Source organism: Schistocerca piceifrons, chromosome 5 (genome assembly GCF_021461385.2).
Source record: "Schistocerca piceifrons isolate TAMUIC-IGC-003096 chromosome 5, iqSchPice1.1, whole genome shotgun sequence".
Taxonomy (NCBI): domain Eukaryota; kingdom Metazoa; phylum Arthropoda; class Insecta; order Orthoptera; family Acrididae; genus Schistocerca; species Schistocerca piceifrons.
Window position 1 is genome coordinate 74,584,605 of NC_060142.1, and position 16,550 is coordinate 74,601,154.

Consider the following 16,550-nt stretch of genomic DNA (forward strand, 5'->3'; position numbering starts at 1 on the left):
ACCTACTGAGTTTATTTGGCATACGATGATAACAGACCACACTAGAGTCCCGTTAGTAGCTGCCCTTTAATTATAGCCACGCGGCACTCAGCTTTCTTCTAAATATTCATCCGAGTCAAGGAGTTTGCTCACCTCTCGTTGTTTAGCAGCTCGCCGAGTGTGTCTCGAAACGTTTGGTAGTCGAGGTCTCCGTACGACAGCTGCAGCGCGTTGCCCGCTGCGACCACCGTGGCTGCGTTGGACGGCTGGTCGCCAAAGAAGGGGATAGCGAGCATGGGCACGCTCGCGTTGACGGCTTCCAGCAGACCCAGCATTCCGGCGTGCGTTATGAACACTCTCACGTTCGGATGATCTGCAGTGAAGGAGAAGATGTAGTAGGCGGATAAAGAGGAGCGAATCATATCTTAATCGATCTGGCGATCTTAACGTAGCACAATTGGCATATTTTCTGTCAGGAAAGTGTAGAGCGCTTCGTTTGACTAGCAAAAAATACATTATTTGTTTCTCTGTATGGCTGCATGCTGCCGATTTACAGGTGACTAAAAAAACCCTGTGGCTTAAATGTATAAAAATTGACATATTGGTCTTTTAAATTAGTCATATCATCAGTTATACAATCTTAAATTGACGAGGGTGTGCTGAAAAGTAACGCATCCGTATTTCTTTATGTGAAAACTCTTAAAGATTTTAGAAAAAACCAAATTAGAATTTTAAGGCAAGCGACCACAATCACGGCTGAGGGCCTTACACTCCAAGAATGACAATAAATTAAGAATTGTTTAAGAACTCGCTGCAATTTACAATTTACAGGTATTGAAATATTAAAGGTAAGTCGCCACAAACGCAGCAGAAGGCATCAGACGCCAGGTATGGCAGTAAATAAGATTTTAAGGCATACTGCAAGCGACCACAATCACGGCCAGTAATGGTAATAATATAAACAATTTAGAAACCTCCTTTAACACAGAAAATACAATAGCCAAGGATAATTTAAAAAAAAAAAGCAAATGATCACGAAACGGGTGAAATAAGGTGATAGTAAACTTTGTAACACAACCCTTAACATCCACTGCACACTGCACTGCTAGATTTATTCCAGAAGGCGACCAGAACTATTAACCAGACATATATAACCTTTAATGTAGGAATTACAAGATATTGTAATAAATAATGCAACAATACAACACAAGGACCAGTACATAAGTTCCTTAAAGGGTACTGGGGCAGATTATACCCAAAGAAGGCGCGGACTGAAGGAGCGTTACACTGAGCTACTGGCCATCAGACCTCTTTTTAGAACACACATGTCTTACAAGAACCAAGGGACCACAGACGGTGGTCCAGGAATCGACCTCTGAGAAGGTGTGGCAACAAACACCTTCGCGAGCGATGAGATGGGCAGCCAAGAGTTGCATACACTTGACAAGATGGTAACTCAGAATAGTGGCAGTCTAACGAATGACTAATGATAATCTTGCTGAAGCTACCTGACGTCCGATAAACCAAATGCAACGGTGGAACAATACACCAAAACCGGAACCGGTGGTCTGTATTACTTCCCTAGAATACTGTGTTAGAGCGCCCAGAACGAGAAAGGTTCAAATGGTTCAAATGGCTCTGAGGACTATGGGACTTAACTGCTGAGGTCATCAGTCCGCTAGAACTTAGAAGTACTTAAACCTAACTAACCTAAGGACATCACACACATCCATACCCGAGGCAGGATTCGAACCTGCGACCGTAGCGGTCGCGCGGTTCCAGACTGTAGTGCCTAGAACCGCTCGGGAACGAGAAAGGAACCACTACCACCAGAGTAGAAGAATCCCCAACCGACCTACAAGCAAGAAAGCTGTCAAAACTACACGCCTTACGGGACAGCTGCGGCAAGGCGAGGAAACGTACAGTGCCGTTACATACACTAACCCCCTAGGGCAGGGAACTAGGGCGTCAGCGGCCACCAGGCAAGAAAAATTACCGATGGTTGAACTTAACAAATTGTAACAAGTTGAACGCAGTAAATAATAATTAGAAGTGGAGGGAAGCTAATCAGATGCGCCTTCCCCAAGCACTCCACTCGCCGCTCTTCGCCTCGGCGACACTACGAGCAGCATCACGAACCCAAGTCACTGGAGAATCGCGAGATATGACAATGATGGAGGTTTCTCTACTCGGATTGAAATGCACTCATCTTAAAGCTTGCTTGATCCGGTTTACGACGAAGTCGTACACCCTTCCGTGAGACGCATGCGTGCCGCCAGCAGTCCCGGCGTGTTCTGGCACTGCGTGGACCTGGCCCCTCCTGAGTTCCCAATCGAACTGGCCCACTCACACGACCCGGAAAAACAACGACGGCGCCACAAAGATAGGGCAACAGTTACTACATATCGACAACCGCTGCTGCTGCCACTAGCGGACAGACAACGCTTGCGAATCCGAGTGGTGCCAGTCAACACGAGAAGACGACAAACAACCGCAACCATGCCAACTAAACGATACCGTCTGGCCTCCAACAGAGGTCGGGAACCCACAAATAGCACCAACGCGAGCTGCAGCACGTCTCAGATACGTTGATGATTGTAATATGGAAAACATGTTTAAGTGTTGATTTGTTTATTACCAGTGTGGACAATTATACCAAGAGTAAATATTTCTGAATCAAATAATTTGAGAAAATCAATAATTTTTTTCTTCCAGTTGAACAAAGAGAGTGTCAGGAGCTGATGAAATGACGTTGATGAACGGGAATGGTATACGCTGTGAATAGCCGGAAGAGCCGGTGGAGCACAAGCAGACATTTCTTACTTGAGAGGAACGATAAAGGATATGGAAAGAATAGCATTACCAGTACCCATTATTTCCATGTATCTTAAATATAACACTTTCAGTATGAAAAAGGAATGTTCTGGGACATTATATTTATTTGTTCAAAAACCAGCTTTTGGCTTCTTAGGTCATCTTCAGGTAACATCGAAATGTCGCATATACAATAAGGCTGTTTTACAGAAGGCACCACTAATAGCACCAGTTGCGTCTTTGAGAGGTTCGCCTTCTGAAATGTCGTCTAAAGGACATACGGAGTTCTATTGGTACGCGAGGCTGTAATGCCTTCAGCAGCATCACCAGAGATTGATGCAGTGACGAAGCAAAGGGAGAGAAAAGTGGATTCTAATACTGAGACCATCTGTTAAAATTTGGTCAACTGGGCCACATTCAGCATTATTATAGAAAGTCGCAAAGTTATAAATGTAAACAGGTTGTACACTGTGAACGTGATTTATGGTGCTTATGAAAGAGGGAATGTTGCAGCCACTGAGTGGTATTCCCAGCAAATGTTAACGCGAGGCATCTGCATGTGGAAGAAGTGGCAAACTGTGATTAACTGGCTTTATAGGAGGAGTGTACAAATTTTTGCTGTGTATGGGGTCACAGGTATTTTTAGCCAGTTAGGACATACTTAATGTAAGGAATTTGAACCATCCTCAGTGCAATTTGAATGGTGTGTACGGGGATATTATTCACATGCTTGCTTCAGCAGTTTAGGGATTCTGGGTATGGAGAGGGCTTTCAGGGCTTTGCGGACGTTGCCCTAGCGTAGACTTAAGCTTTGATATACTCTGATTAGGTTTTCTGACTGAACATCACTCCTAAGTCGATCTTCAACAGGGCATAATGGAGCCGTTGTTTTCTCTCAGTTCTACTACTGAAAGGACCCAACAGATTCAAGACACACCCTATGTGCAGGGGAGTATAGCTATATTGCATTCAAATCTCTTGTGTGATATAATATAGAGATGTGCAGGAAAGATAGTGTGAGTGGACATAGGAGGAGACAATACTGGATGTGTGGTTGAACCCTTGATGTCAAATGAACTAGGAAAGTCACAGCGTTTTATCGGCCACATTTTACCCTAGATACGAAACGCTGACAGTTGTTGAGTAGTACCGACCAGCATGGGTAATTTAGATTGAGTAGGAGTGGAATTATGACATATACTACTAAGTAACCTGCAAGTTTTGGACGAGGGAGAATTGGATAGAGACTTCAGGAAAGAATAGTTGATGCTAGACTATTGACTTATCTACACTGCAGGAAAAGGTGTCGCCTGTGGAAGGACATGATGGGGAGAAGACGGAAACGTTATCAGAAGAACATGCAAGGTTGTTTAACACTCCCGGTCCATTGGCACTGATGATGTAGGATATGATTTCGACTTTGAATGAACCACCACTGTATAGAAAACCATATCGAATTCTACATCATCCACAACCAGTGATAAAGGAATTTATTGGCCAACAGCTCCATAGTGGAATTATAGAAGACAGTGCCAGTCAATGGTCAGCACCGACAGTAATTGTACCAAAAAAAGAGCCACGAAAGGCATACCCAGTACACAACGCCAAAGAAACACTAGATAACTGAGGAAAATTCCGTTACTTTATGATCATAGTTTTGTGGAGTGGGTACCATACTATAGAGATAGCCCTAGAGTATCGACCCAAGACATCCAGCACTTATCATCACAGAACACTAGGTGTCCTGGAACAATGTCGTTACTTTAAGACCATAGACTTGCTGAATAAGTACTATTTGATAGAGATAGGATCAAACGATCGACCCAAAACTGTGTTTATGGTTCCATCCGATCACATTTAGTACCAGCGAATGCCATTCTGGTTAAAGAATGCGCCAGCGACATTCAAGTACCTGTTGGACAAGTATACTACATGGTATGAAACTAAAACAATGTTTGGTGTTCCTGAAGGATATTATAGTCGTCTCTGAGGACATCCAGAAACACATAGTATGATTATGTGACGTACTTAGTCGATAACAAGTGGTATGACTAACGTATAGTTCAGTAAAGTGCTACTTTGTGCTAAAAGAGCTTCGTTATTTAGGCCATATCATCGGTCAGGATGGAATGTGAACCAACCCTCAGCCTGCATAAGTCATACAGCAAATCCAGGTCAGACACCTAAAACAGTGGAAGATTTACAATCTTGGCCGGGGATAGCTAATTATTATAAAAATTTCTTGCCAAAATTTCCTGAAGAAGAGGCTGAAGTTTCAATGGACTCTGGAGTGTGAATTAGTATGATTAAAGGATTTGGGTCACTGGTCCTGCCCTCACTTCCTGGATTATGAGAAATAATGAATTTTTTATTCGGTAATTCATTTCCTCTCCTAAAGACCTATTCAAAAATGTATCACAGTGTACCATTCACTGAAACACAACGTTATTAATTACGTAACACAACATTGACTTTGAGCCCCGGATCACAAACTCGTCCACTTACTGGAGTTGTCAGGAAACAAATGAAAACCAAGTAAAAACATAACACAAAATTGACTCTGACTCCCCTGTACCATTGTCCAGGAGTAGGTGCTCAAAGTGGTGACCCTGCACACCGATACATTGGTGCACTCGTTGAATGAAAGGATTATTTACTGCTTCCAGTATCGCCTGCTGAGGAGAATTACAAGCAAGCATGATACGTTCCTGCACGTCCTCTGGAATTGTTGGACTATCGCGATAGACAACGTCTTTAATGCATCCCCAAAGAAAAAGTCCAGAGGATTTAAACCAGGAGACTTAGCAGGCCAAGTAACTGTTGCTCCTCGACCAATCAACCTGGCAGGATACCTTCGATTCAGAACACGACGTGCACGCAAGGCATTATGTGCTGGACACCCATCATGTTGATTCCACATAAGCATTCTGGTTCTGAGCGGCACTTCATCCAAAAGAGGAGGAGGAATTCACCTGAGGAAGTTGGCTTACGCTGTGCCGTTTAGATTACCATTGACGAAACACGGCCCAATAATTGTAGTATTAAGCATACCACACCAGACGTTAACTCTCCACTGACGCTGATGTTCCACCTGTCTGAGCCATCATGGGTTGTCGCTGGACCAATAATGCATGTTCCTTCTATTTATCTGTCTTTGCTTGAGAAGGAATATTTATCGGTAAACAAAAAATTGGAGAAGTTCGGATTGGCGAGGATTTGCTGCTGTGCCCACTGACAGAACTGTACACGGTTCTGGAAATCATTCACATGCAATTCTTGATGCGGGTGTATGTGGTAAGGATGGAACCGGTGGCGTGTAAGAATACGAATTACACTGGTTTTAGGAATGCCAATCTCATGTTCAAACTGTCGTGTGCTCACATGTGGATTCATAGCAACGGAAGCGAGAACAGTAGCTTCGGCAGCTTCGTCTGTGAGTGCTGCGACGGTTGCGTTGTCGTAGATTGAAACTATCCGTTTCCTGAAACGTCGCAACAAGACGAGAAAACATCCGTCGGGAAGGTGGGTTCTCGTCAGGATATCGCTCTGTCAACAGTTCTGCTGCCCGAGTAGCATTTCGCCCACCTTCAACAACAACAATAAAAGAAACGTTATGTCGATGCAGTTTGTAGGAAGGACAGCCTTTACTGTATGCCTACTCTACACACCAGTATTTAAAAGGACTAAACTACTGTACTAAATGTACCCGTATATAAAAAACAGTATTGCAATTACTGTTCTGCTAACTTACATTCTCCATAGATGAGTAGCATTTCTACCTTCTCTTCGTTGGTGTACATTCTACTCACGCAACTCTTCAACTGACGTTGGTTGGCGGAATGACGGGTGTGCCTTCTATTTATGTTTACATTTGTCCTCTGTCAACGTCAGCACGTGGATGTGTTCCAGTACCCCGAGTACCTGCACTAAGCGCTTGGAGCGTCATCGTCAGTGTTGTGTTATGTAATTAATAACGTTGTGTTTCAGTGAATGGTGAAGAGGTCTTTAGGAGAGGGAATGAATTACTGAACAAAAAATACAGGGTGTCATTTAAAAAAGTCATACCGCTGTTCATATCTTTATAAAAAACAAAGCTACAAGGAAGGCAATCATGCTGATGTCCCCCTGACGGCTAAAGAACATTTTCTTGAAACATTTTGTAATTTGCATCTGGACAAACAGTTATTTAGTGTGGTCAAGATAAATGGAACACCCTGTATAAAAAAAAAACTGTATACAGTGCGTGCAATGAGCTGCACTGATTCTACGGCAGATTCCATTGCAAACGTTCCCTGTGGGCAGTGGCCGCTCCAAATGATCAGTATGAACATTTTTGTAACCTTTGCACAGAGTATAATCGATCAGTTTTCACGATTTCTGTCCACGATTGTGGCACCGAACCAGCGAGCAGGAACAGTAGCTTATGCGATAGGTAACCACTGGTTATTGAAATTCTAAAAGCTCGTGACCATCATATCATGGGACTAGTTTCATGTCTGACCTGATGCAATAATGTTGACTTCTGCGAATCAGGAAACTGTTGTCCAGTGTACTGCATGTGCAAGCCAATAAGAAGACAGGGAGGATGCACAGAACGATACGAAAGTTTTTAAGTTATTATGTGTGCTAGCGAACTGTAAGTCAAAGGTAAACGAGAATATGAGGTTGTTTTTGAATAAAACTTGTCATACACTTTTGGACTGTGTAAAGCATGCTCTGGAGAAGACGTATCTACCGTACAGAATTTTGCTAAGAAACTGAAGACTATATGGTTCCAGGTTCACAATATGAATACGAAGGCCTTGGAGCGGCGGGAGGGTACGTAAAAAAGGAAAACGAAGTTACCCAAGTATCACACTGGACAATGGGCTATGCTGACTAACTCCTATGTATCGAGAAAAGAAACCAAGAAATTTCTTACATGCTTGCAGAAGCCTTGTCAAGTAATTGAAATGACATTTCCAGTTTATATAAAGCTTCAATTACCAACTCACACCATGTTGTGCATGTAGGAATTGTTTGTCCAATTAAGGGCACTCCTGAAGTGGTACGCATCCATATGCCCTACGATCACAGGATGACCTTGTAAAGTAACTGTTGGTTTACCTTCGTTTCTAAGATGCAATATGTACATGAATCTTATCTGCGTTTTCTTTCTTATTAGTAACTGTGAAAGAGTATAGCGTAAACTTTACGCAATTAATTAGTTTGTTTCGGAAATGTAGTGCATTATACTGATTATTTTTTGAAATGTGTATTTTGTGTAAAAGTAGTTCTCTATCCAGTGCAGACTTGTAGGAAATAGTTTGTAATTGAATGCAAATGAGTACGTGTGTGTGTGTTAGCCTTGAATACTTAGCTTCAGACATTCTTCTCTGAAGTGTGTTGTTGCTGGGGCGATTTATTTATTGAAGGTAATGGAGAAACCATGAGGAAATTCCTATGACAGAGTAGACAAGGTTCTGCTGACAGCACAACATAAGAAGTCTCACACATGCTTACACTTTCAGAGTTGCTACAGAGATGGACCATGCGAATTACCGTCTCCCCCACAAAACTATTACATACCGTACTGAGGTCATGTAAGCCCAACCTTTTCCAGGCCGAGAAATCTGCATTCGTGTCCAAGACAGATAATTGCAGGAAAAACAAGTTCTTCCAAAAAACTGGGTCTCATTGGCTCTTTTTCAGTATCAGAGCCCTGAGCCATCATCGGTACCTGTTTCAACCAAGGACGACTTGGTAGCACGTAGCACTTAGAACTGCAAGGTCAAGAGTTGCAGACCAATGGCACGAGTTGCGATATTACTGGACCTACGTTCTGACTACCCACCACCATTTCTGTAGTCACAGCCGTGAACACTACTTACTCACTTACATTCCTACCACACCCCACGTTCGAAATGTTGCGTAAAGAAAACAATGTTTATCTAAATAATACCCAATACTTGTCCCTGCTAGACTGGATGGACGAGGTGCATGCCGCCCTGAATATCCACATATCACCTGACCATCTTCTGGGACCAAGCATCAGCACCGGTTCCTCACAGGTGAAACAACCACGACAGCCACATTCATCATGTTAATGAAAACAGCCATCGCTGAATGCTACTTCAAGTTTAGTGGGGACCAAATCCCACCTTTATCATCCTCTAACCTGCGGGTTCATACTGGGAACATCGACATGAGTAAGGAAATGAGTGAAGTGTCGTTGAACTGAAGTGAGACAATGCAAAGAAAAGAAACAACGACACGGCATACGAGCCCAAGAAGGTGGAACAGTTGAAACAGTGTAAATATAAATGACGAAACAAAGACATCTGCTGGCGAACTTACAACTTATACATCGAATTAAAGTTTTGTAAAATACGATCCCTTTGTTGTAGCCATACTATAACCACTCAGTCCGGTGGACCGAATTACTCCACGAAGAGAGGAGTATAGTGGTGGCGGCAGAAGCTGGGGAGCGATTTCAAAACGCGAACACTCGCCAGCATGGGCGAGCTCAGCACTTACGCCATTCCAGCAGCTCTGCAATCACGACCAGGGCAATATCGAATGTTCTGAGACATTTCGATTGTGCTTGATGAGCCGCATGTGTGACTTCAAGGAGACTTCCCTTGTCTAGTACACTAATGTCCATCAAAATTGCTACACCAAGAAGAAATGCAGATAATAAACGGGTATTCATTGGACAAATATATTATACTACAATTGACATGTGATTACATTTTCACGCAGTTTGGGTGCATAGATCTTGAGAAATCAGTACCCAGAACAACCACCTCTGATCGTAATAACGGCGTTGATACGCCTGGGCATTGAGTCAAACAGAGCTTGGATGGCGTGTGCAGGTACAGCTTCACCACGATACCACAGTTCATCAAGAGTAGTGACTGGCGTATTGTGACGAGCCAGTTGCTCGGCCACCATTGACCAGACGTTTTCAGTTGGTGAGAGATCTGTAGAATGTGCTGGCCAGGGTAGCAGTCGAACATTTTCTGTATCCAGAAAGGCCCGTACAGGACCTGCAACATGCGGTCGTGCATTATCCTCCTGAAATGTAGTGTTTCGTAGGGATCGAATGAAGGGTAGAGCCACAGGTCATAACACATCTGAAATGTAACGTCCACTGTTCAAAGTGCCGACAATGCAAACAAGAGGTGACCGAGACGTGTAACCAATGGCACCCATACCATCACGCCGGGTGATACGCCAGTATGGCGATGACGAATACAGGCTTTCAATGTCTGTTCACCGCTATGTCGCCAAACACTGATGCGACCATCACGATGCTGTAAACAGCGTCAAGAGTAACCGCAGCCATGCTCTCCGAGCTGATAGTCCATGCTGCTGCAAACGTCGTCGAACTGTTCGTGCAGATGGTTGTTGTCTTGCAAATGTACCCATCTGTTGACTCAGTGATCGAGACGTGGCTGCACGATCCGTTACAGCAATGCGGATAAGATGCCTGTCATCTCGACTGCTAGTGACACGAGGCCGCTGGGATCCAGCACGGCGTTCCGTATTACCATCCTGAGCCCACCGATTACATATTCTGCTAACAGTCATTGGATCTCGACCAACGCGAGCAGCAATGTCGCGATAAGCTAAACCGCAATCGCGATAGGTTACAATCCGACCTTTATCAAAGTCGGAAACGTGATGGTACGCATTTCTCCTCCTTACACGAGGCATCACAACAACGTTTCACGAGGGACGCCGGTCAACTGCTGTTTGTGTATGAGAAATTGGTTGGAAACTTTCCTCATGTCAGAACATTGTAGGTGTTACCACCGGCGCTAACCTTGTGTGAATGCTCTGAAAAGCTAATCATTTGCATATCACAGCATCTTCTTCCTGTCGGTTAAATTTCGCGTCTGTAGCACGTCATCTTCGTGGTGTAGCAATTTTAATTGCCAGTAGTGTATAAAAGCAGATTGTCAAGCTAGGCTGGCAATGTCGAAACATTTGTACTTGCAGTGTGTGTCGGTCTTCACACCATGAGACTGTCAACGCCTGTCCATCATAACGTCAGGACCTCCTGCTGGCTGGAGTCCAGCCACAGCCTGGACGGATTTGGGGACGAGTCATCATCCTCTCAGCTGTAGGCATCGGGGGCCGCCACCGTTGCTAGCGCATCCGAATAGACAGTCCGGGTCTGACCCTGAGCCACCGTTGTCCATCACGGAGGCCTCGTACTGGCCTATTCCGACCGTAGTTACGGGAGCAGGACCGTGCCTACAGACATTGCACGAGGCCAAACGATGCGCAGATGGGAAATTCACCCCTGCTCAGCGTTGACGATGCGCTGACGCTGCCCCCTCCCCCCCCCCCCTTCACTTGCCGTCGCGGTCTGGATTGCCTACCTCCCCCACCATCCACCTCCTCTGGACACTGGAGCGGTTCCTCCGCAACCTAGAAGTCAATATAATCGTCAACACTGGCCGCCTATATTTCCTGTATCTACCCACCACCTCCACCAGTGAATCATTCTCCCCCATATCAAAGTCTACAGCTTTACACAGAAGTAAAATTTTTATTTCTGAACTCAATTTCAAACATAAAACAATAATAACTGCTTGATTTAAGGTTCTGGAACGAATACAATTCGGTTGTGTATACGCGAAAGTGAAAAGTGAATGATGGAAAAGTGTTATCACTAGTGGCTCTGTAAGAGCTATTTGCAAAACTTTCGGGACTATCGCCCTTTGGCTTTTTTATTACTTTTGAACACTCTGTATTAGCCGTCCCTTAGGGTAATGTACATATGGGCCTCAGTAGCAGCAGCTTACCGCTTTTGGTTCTTCTTTGAATATCAAAATGGTTCAAATGTCTCTAAGCACTATGGGACTTAACATCTGAGGTCATCAGGCCCCTAGAACTTAGAACGACGTAAACCTAACTAACCTAAGGACATCACACACATCCATGTCCGAGGCGGGATTCGAACCTGCGACCGTAGCAGTCGCGCGGTTACGGACTGAATCGCATAGAACCGCTTGGCCCCCGCGGCTGGCTTCTTTGTGTATCAGATTATGTTTTAGTATGGCACAAAACTTGTGATTACAACATTGATATGAAATTTTTTTCAATAAATTAACTGAACAAAAGCTATTCATGTACTGAACTTCTGCACCATTATTATCCAATAAACTTTGTAATCGATATTTCGACTTCAGATTCCTGCATTTGTCGTTCTACAAATCTTTTAAATATTAACGTAAATCACGTTTATTTTCTACGTACGCTATGTGATCAAAAGTATCCGGATACCTGGCTGAAAATGACTTACAAGTTCGTGGCGCCCTCCATCGGTGATGCTGGAATTCAATACGGTGTTGGCCCACTCTTAGCGCTGATGACAGCTTCCACTCTCACAGGCATATGTTCAATCAGGTGGTGGAAGGTTTCTTGGGGAATGGCAGCGGATTCTTCAGGGAGTGCTGCACTGAGGAGAGGTATCGATGTCAGTCGGTGAGGACTGGCATGAAGTCGGCCTTCCGAAACACCCCAGAAGTGTTCTACAGGATTCAGGTCAGGACTCTGTGCAGGCATGTCCATTACACGCATGTTATTGTCGTGTAACAGGCACAGGCTGTGCATTATGAATAGGTGCTCGATCGTGTTGAAAGATTCAATCGCCATCCCCGAATTGCTCTTCAACAGTGCCAAGCAAGAACGTGCTTAAAATATCAATGTAGGCCTGTGCTGTGATAGTGACACGCAAAACATCAAGAGGTGCAAGCCCCCTCCATGGAAGTTTTCTCACCTGGCGCCTAACTATCGTAGTACCTGCAGTGGATCCTGAAGCAGTCTGGAATTCCTATGTGATGGTCTGGATAGATGTCTGCCTATTACACATTACGACCCTCTTCAACTGTCGGCGGCTTCTGTCAGTCAACAGACGAGGTCGGCCTGTACACATTTGTGCTGTACGTGTCCCTTCACGTTTCCGCTTCACTATCACATCGGAAACAGAGATCTAGGGATGTTTAGGAGTGTGGAAATCATCTCGCGTACATCCGATCACCTGACCACGTTGGAATTCCGTGAGTTCCGCGGAGCGCCCCATTCTGCTCTCTCACGATATCTAATGACTACTGAGGTCGCTGGTATGGAGTACCTGGCAGTAGGTGGCAGCACAATGCACCTAATATGAAAAGGTATGTTTTTGGATGTGTCCGGATACTTTTGATCACATACTGTATATCACCAGATCTCATCATTGAATTCTGCATATGCAAGTTTTGCAGAAACTGTTGCTGTATCTAACTGGTCATTAGGAATTATCTCTAAAGTGAAGAACAGCGCTCCCGCTTCAGTTACTATGGTCGAGGAAAAGCAACATTGACAGCTGTACATAGAGAAGTTTTCTCACACGGCTTGTTACTTACTGAGCACGTCGTTCTGCGGGAACCATGAGCGGGCCATCACGTTGGGCGGTAGCGGAGGCAGGGATGCCGCGTTCACCTTCCACAGGACTCGCTGGGGCAGCTCAGAAAACACGTCCAGCAGGGCACGCAGCTTCTCCTTGGCGAAGGACTCGCACTGGATCATCGATCCCAGGCTGAAGAAGATGGCACCTTGTGGGCTGCCGTCCAGGAACATCTTCACATCCTAGTTACCAATGAAAGAAAGATGAGTATTCTACCTTTATCACACTATCTGTGGTAAGAACAGACTTTTTTTAACCTGCTTGTAACAGAAATTCTACGTATTTTTTTTCTGTATGGCACCATTATACCATGGAACTCCTTCCACAACAAAAAGGTAGCCATTTGGTGTGCAGCATAATTTAAATGAAACTATTAACATGATCAGTCTTTTGATGAAGAACTTGTGGGTTCCATACCGGTCGTACCACTACTTGTACTCATTAAGTCACATTATTAATTGTGACTGGTGGTTGTTTCTTCCCTATTGTAAGAACTGACCTGTATCTTTACACAGCTGTACTCTCTCCACGTCAGTTTTCGATAGAGTTATTCATTAATAGGATATTTTTAATTTCCACAGCAGGTATTCTAACAACAATGAGCCGTGGTAAAATTTGCTGTTTTGAACAGCGCGCCGCAGCGCGTAGTGTGAAGCAGTCGCCCTCCGTTTCTCGCGGTGGCGCCGCTGTGGCAATCGCAGCTTTGGTGCCTCCCTCTGGTGGAAAAGGGGAAAGGTTGCCTGTTCACGTGCATTTATGGGGCGCTATGAGCTTGGCAGGAGCGTCACGCTTCTACGTTCACTTGTGCCGTCGGATTCATCAGTGTTCTGTGCGCCGTGTCAACGTGTTTTCCGTGTCGTTATCGTCGAGTGTGAACGGCTCCGTGTTTTTTGTGTATCTGTGACCACTTTTTTTGCCCGTCACTTTGTCTTTTCTAATTCTCCATTCTGTGTACTGCTATTGTTACCGCTATGGCTGAAGATCGGCGTAGCATGCCGCTGACAGCCTGCCTGATTGTTCAGGTATTAAAATATCAATAAAGGAAAAAAAAAACTTGGCAGGAGGTCAGTCGTCAGCTAGGGGTGAGTCTGGTGACTTGGTTAGCCGGGTCAGTGTGGGGCAGTTACTGTCTGTTTGTCGTCCGGAGTGCTAGTATGTGTTAGGCCGCCAGTCTGATCGAGCCTGTTCAGGCAGTCGACATTGGCGGTTGGATTGATCTGTAGGTCGGTCTCTTCCCGGGGCAGGGATGTCGGGTAGCCTGAGGGCATGTTTCCCCTGCAGGCGTGGGTCCGACCGAGTGTATCGCTTAGTCAATGTCGGTCTGCCGTCTGGAGTGCCAGCATGTCTGTCGTTCGGATCGACCTTAAGGCCGTTTGCATCGATCGGTTGGTCGGTCGCGCACTGAGGCAGAAGATGCCTTGTCCGGCTTGAGCGTCGGCGTATGCGAGGTCGCCACGTGGCAGCCAGTGGGCCGCGCCGTATAGCGAGGGGTAGTGGCTTCGCGGCCGACAAGAGAGCAACAGGAGTCAAACCACGGCATCGGTCTGGCCGGCGCGAGCTGCGACGCCGTGAGACGGGAGATCGGCGCGCCTTCCTGCGTCCGTTGAAGCGGCTGGCAGCGGACGGGTCGGGAGAGCGATTTGGGGGTGCTGCGCCAGGTCTTCGCCAGACATCGCCGTTTATTAGAAGTTTAGTGATTGCTGATATGTTGTTTCATTTACTTGTTAAATTCTACTTGCTTTCTTGGTCAGTCTCTCTCGTCCCCAGCTTGCTCGCCTGGCTTTCGTCCGCATTTGTTAGGAAGTTAGTGTCTGTCTGTCTCTGTCATATTTGTCGGATTCGGTGTTAACGAATTTATAGAATTAAGGTGCAAAGGCCGAATTGCTGAAATATGTTTTTATCTTGCCTATCATCTTGCGAGCCGGTATTTGTGTAATGTAGAGCATGTTGTACATTTTATGTAAGTTTGAATTTAATGGGTTTTATTTAAATAGTCATTTTTATAAAGTTGCCACCCTTCCACCGTAAGAGTCCTTTTAAAAACAAATTGCACTTTCGGTGGCAAATCATTTCTTAGAGTGAGTGTTTGTACCATTTCCATCCCTCTTACAGGGTACTTAGTTAATATGTTTGTGGGAGTTGTTAAAATTTTTAAATTAATCTGGTGTGTTGCAGATTTGCACCAGTGTAGTCTTTCAGAGGTTCTTGTGAGCGGTCGTGACTACGGCCGTGTCAAAAGGGAGCAGGCAAGCTTCTCAGCCCGAAGGCTCATACTGTCAATATTGTTCTTTCTGCCTCTAAATAAAATTGTAACTTGATATTTCGAGGGTGCTTTTCTGCTCATAAATTTTAAATCTGTTTTGGAAATGGCTTTTACGAATAAAATTCCCATTTGTTAAAGGTAATTTCATTTTCATCAGTTACTCCCTGGCAACTACTTCCACGCTCACCTAGTGTGATTAAATGTGTTAATGTTCTTGATGAATCGCTAGTAAATAAAGTAAATTCTTTAAAAAAGATTTTGAAAGTAAATTCACGGTTCAAACAATTTTTCGGAGATCAGCACTCAGTAACGTGTAAGGTCTTGTAGAATTAAAATACAAGCCGTAGAATCCAGTTGTAAACATGTGAGTAGAAATGCAGTGCTGATTCTAGACCAGACCGGTTATTTTTCCAATCCCAGAAAAAAAAATAGTTCCTAAATAGTTGCTTACATGTTGAGGCAAGACTGTCAACCATATGCATAACGTCATAGTGCTTCCTCTCTCCTTCCCTCCGTATCCTCTCATCCCCCTTCTTCTAGTGCTCTAGTTCAGCAGCCATTAAAATGAGCCAGCCAGTCACAGTGTGGAATCTGAGAGGCTGTTAGACTGAGGCAGCCAATTACAATGTAGCGCCCAAGCCAAGCCCTCAAGATAATTGAAGAGGGTGGTCTCTGAAAAATTATTGCCAAAATAGGTGATGTGTAAACTAAAAATGATCAAACGTACCTGAACGATCTGTCTTGTCTCATGTTCTGAAGCATTTATCCAGAAAATTAAGTAAAGGGTGTTCCTCTGAGTCTCTCCACATCTAAAATATGTAAAGCGCCCGCGCGCGCGCGCGCGCACACACACACACACACACACACACACACACACACACACACACACACACACACACACACACACACACACACACACACAGCGGGCCGCTGTTGCCGAGCGGTTCTAGGCGTTTCAGTCCGGAACCGCGCTGCTACTACGGTCGCAGGTTCGAATCCTACTTCGGGCATGGATGTTTGTGATGTCCTTAGGTTAGTTAGGTTTAAGTAGTTCTA

The 16,550-nt window shown here is 44.8% G+C and overlaps 1 protein-coding gene across 1 annotated transcript in view; it reads right to left on the reverse strand.

Annotated features, from left to right (window-relative positions):
- Positions 1–16,550, reverse strand: part of LOC124798744 (UDP-glycosyltransferase UGT5-like) — an 83,643-nt gene that overhangs the window by 17,780 nt on the left and 49,313 nt on the right. Inside the window, exons 4-5 of the mRNA XM_047262272.1 lie at positions 13,191–13,413; positions 133–352 (exon numbers count right to left, since the gene is read on the reverse strand). Of these exons, the coding sequence (XP_047118228.1) occupies positions 133–352; positions 13,191–13,413 (443 nt within the window). The remainder of the gene's footprint in view (positions 1–132; positions 353–13,190; positions 13,414–16,550) is intronic.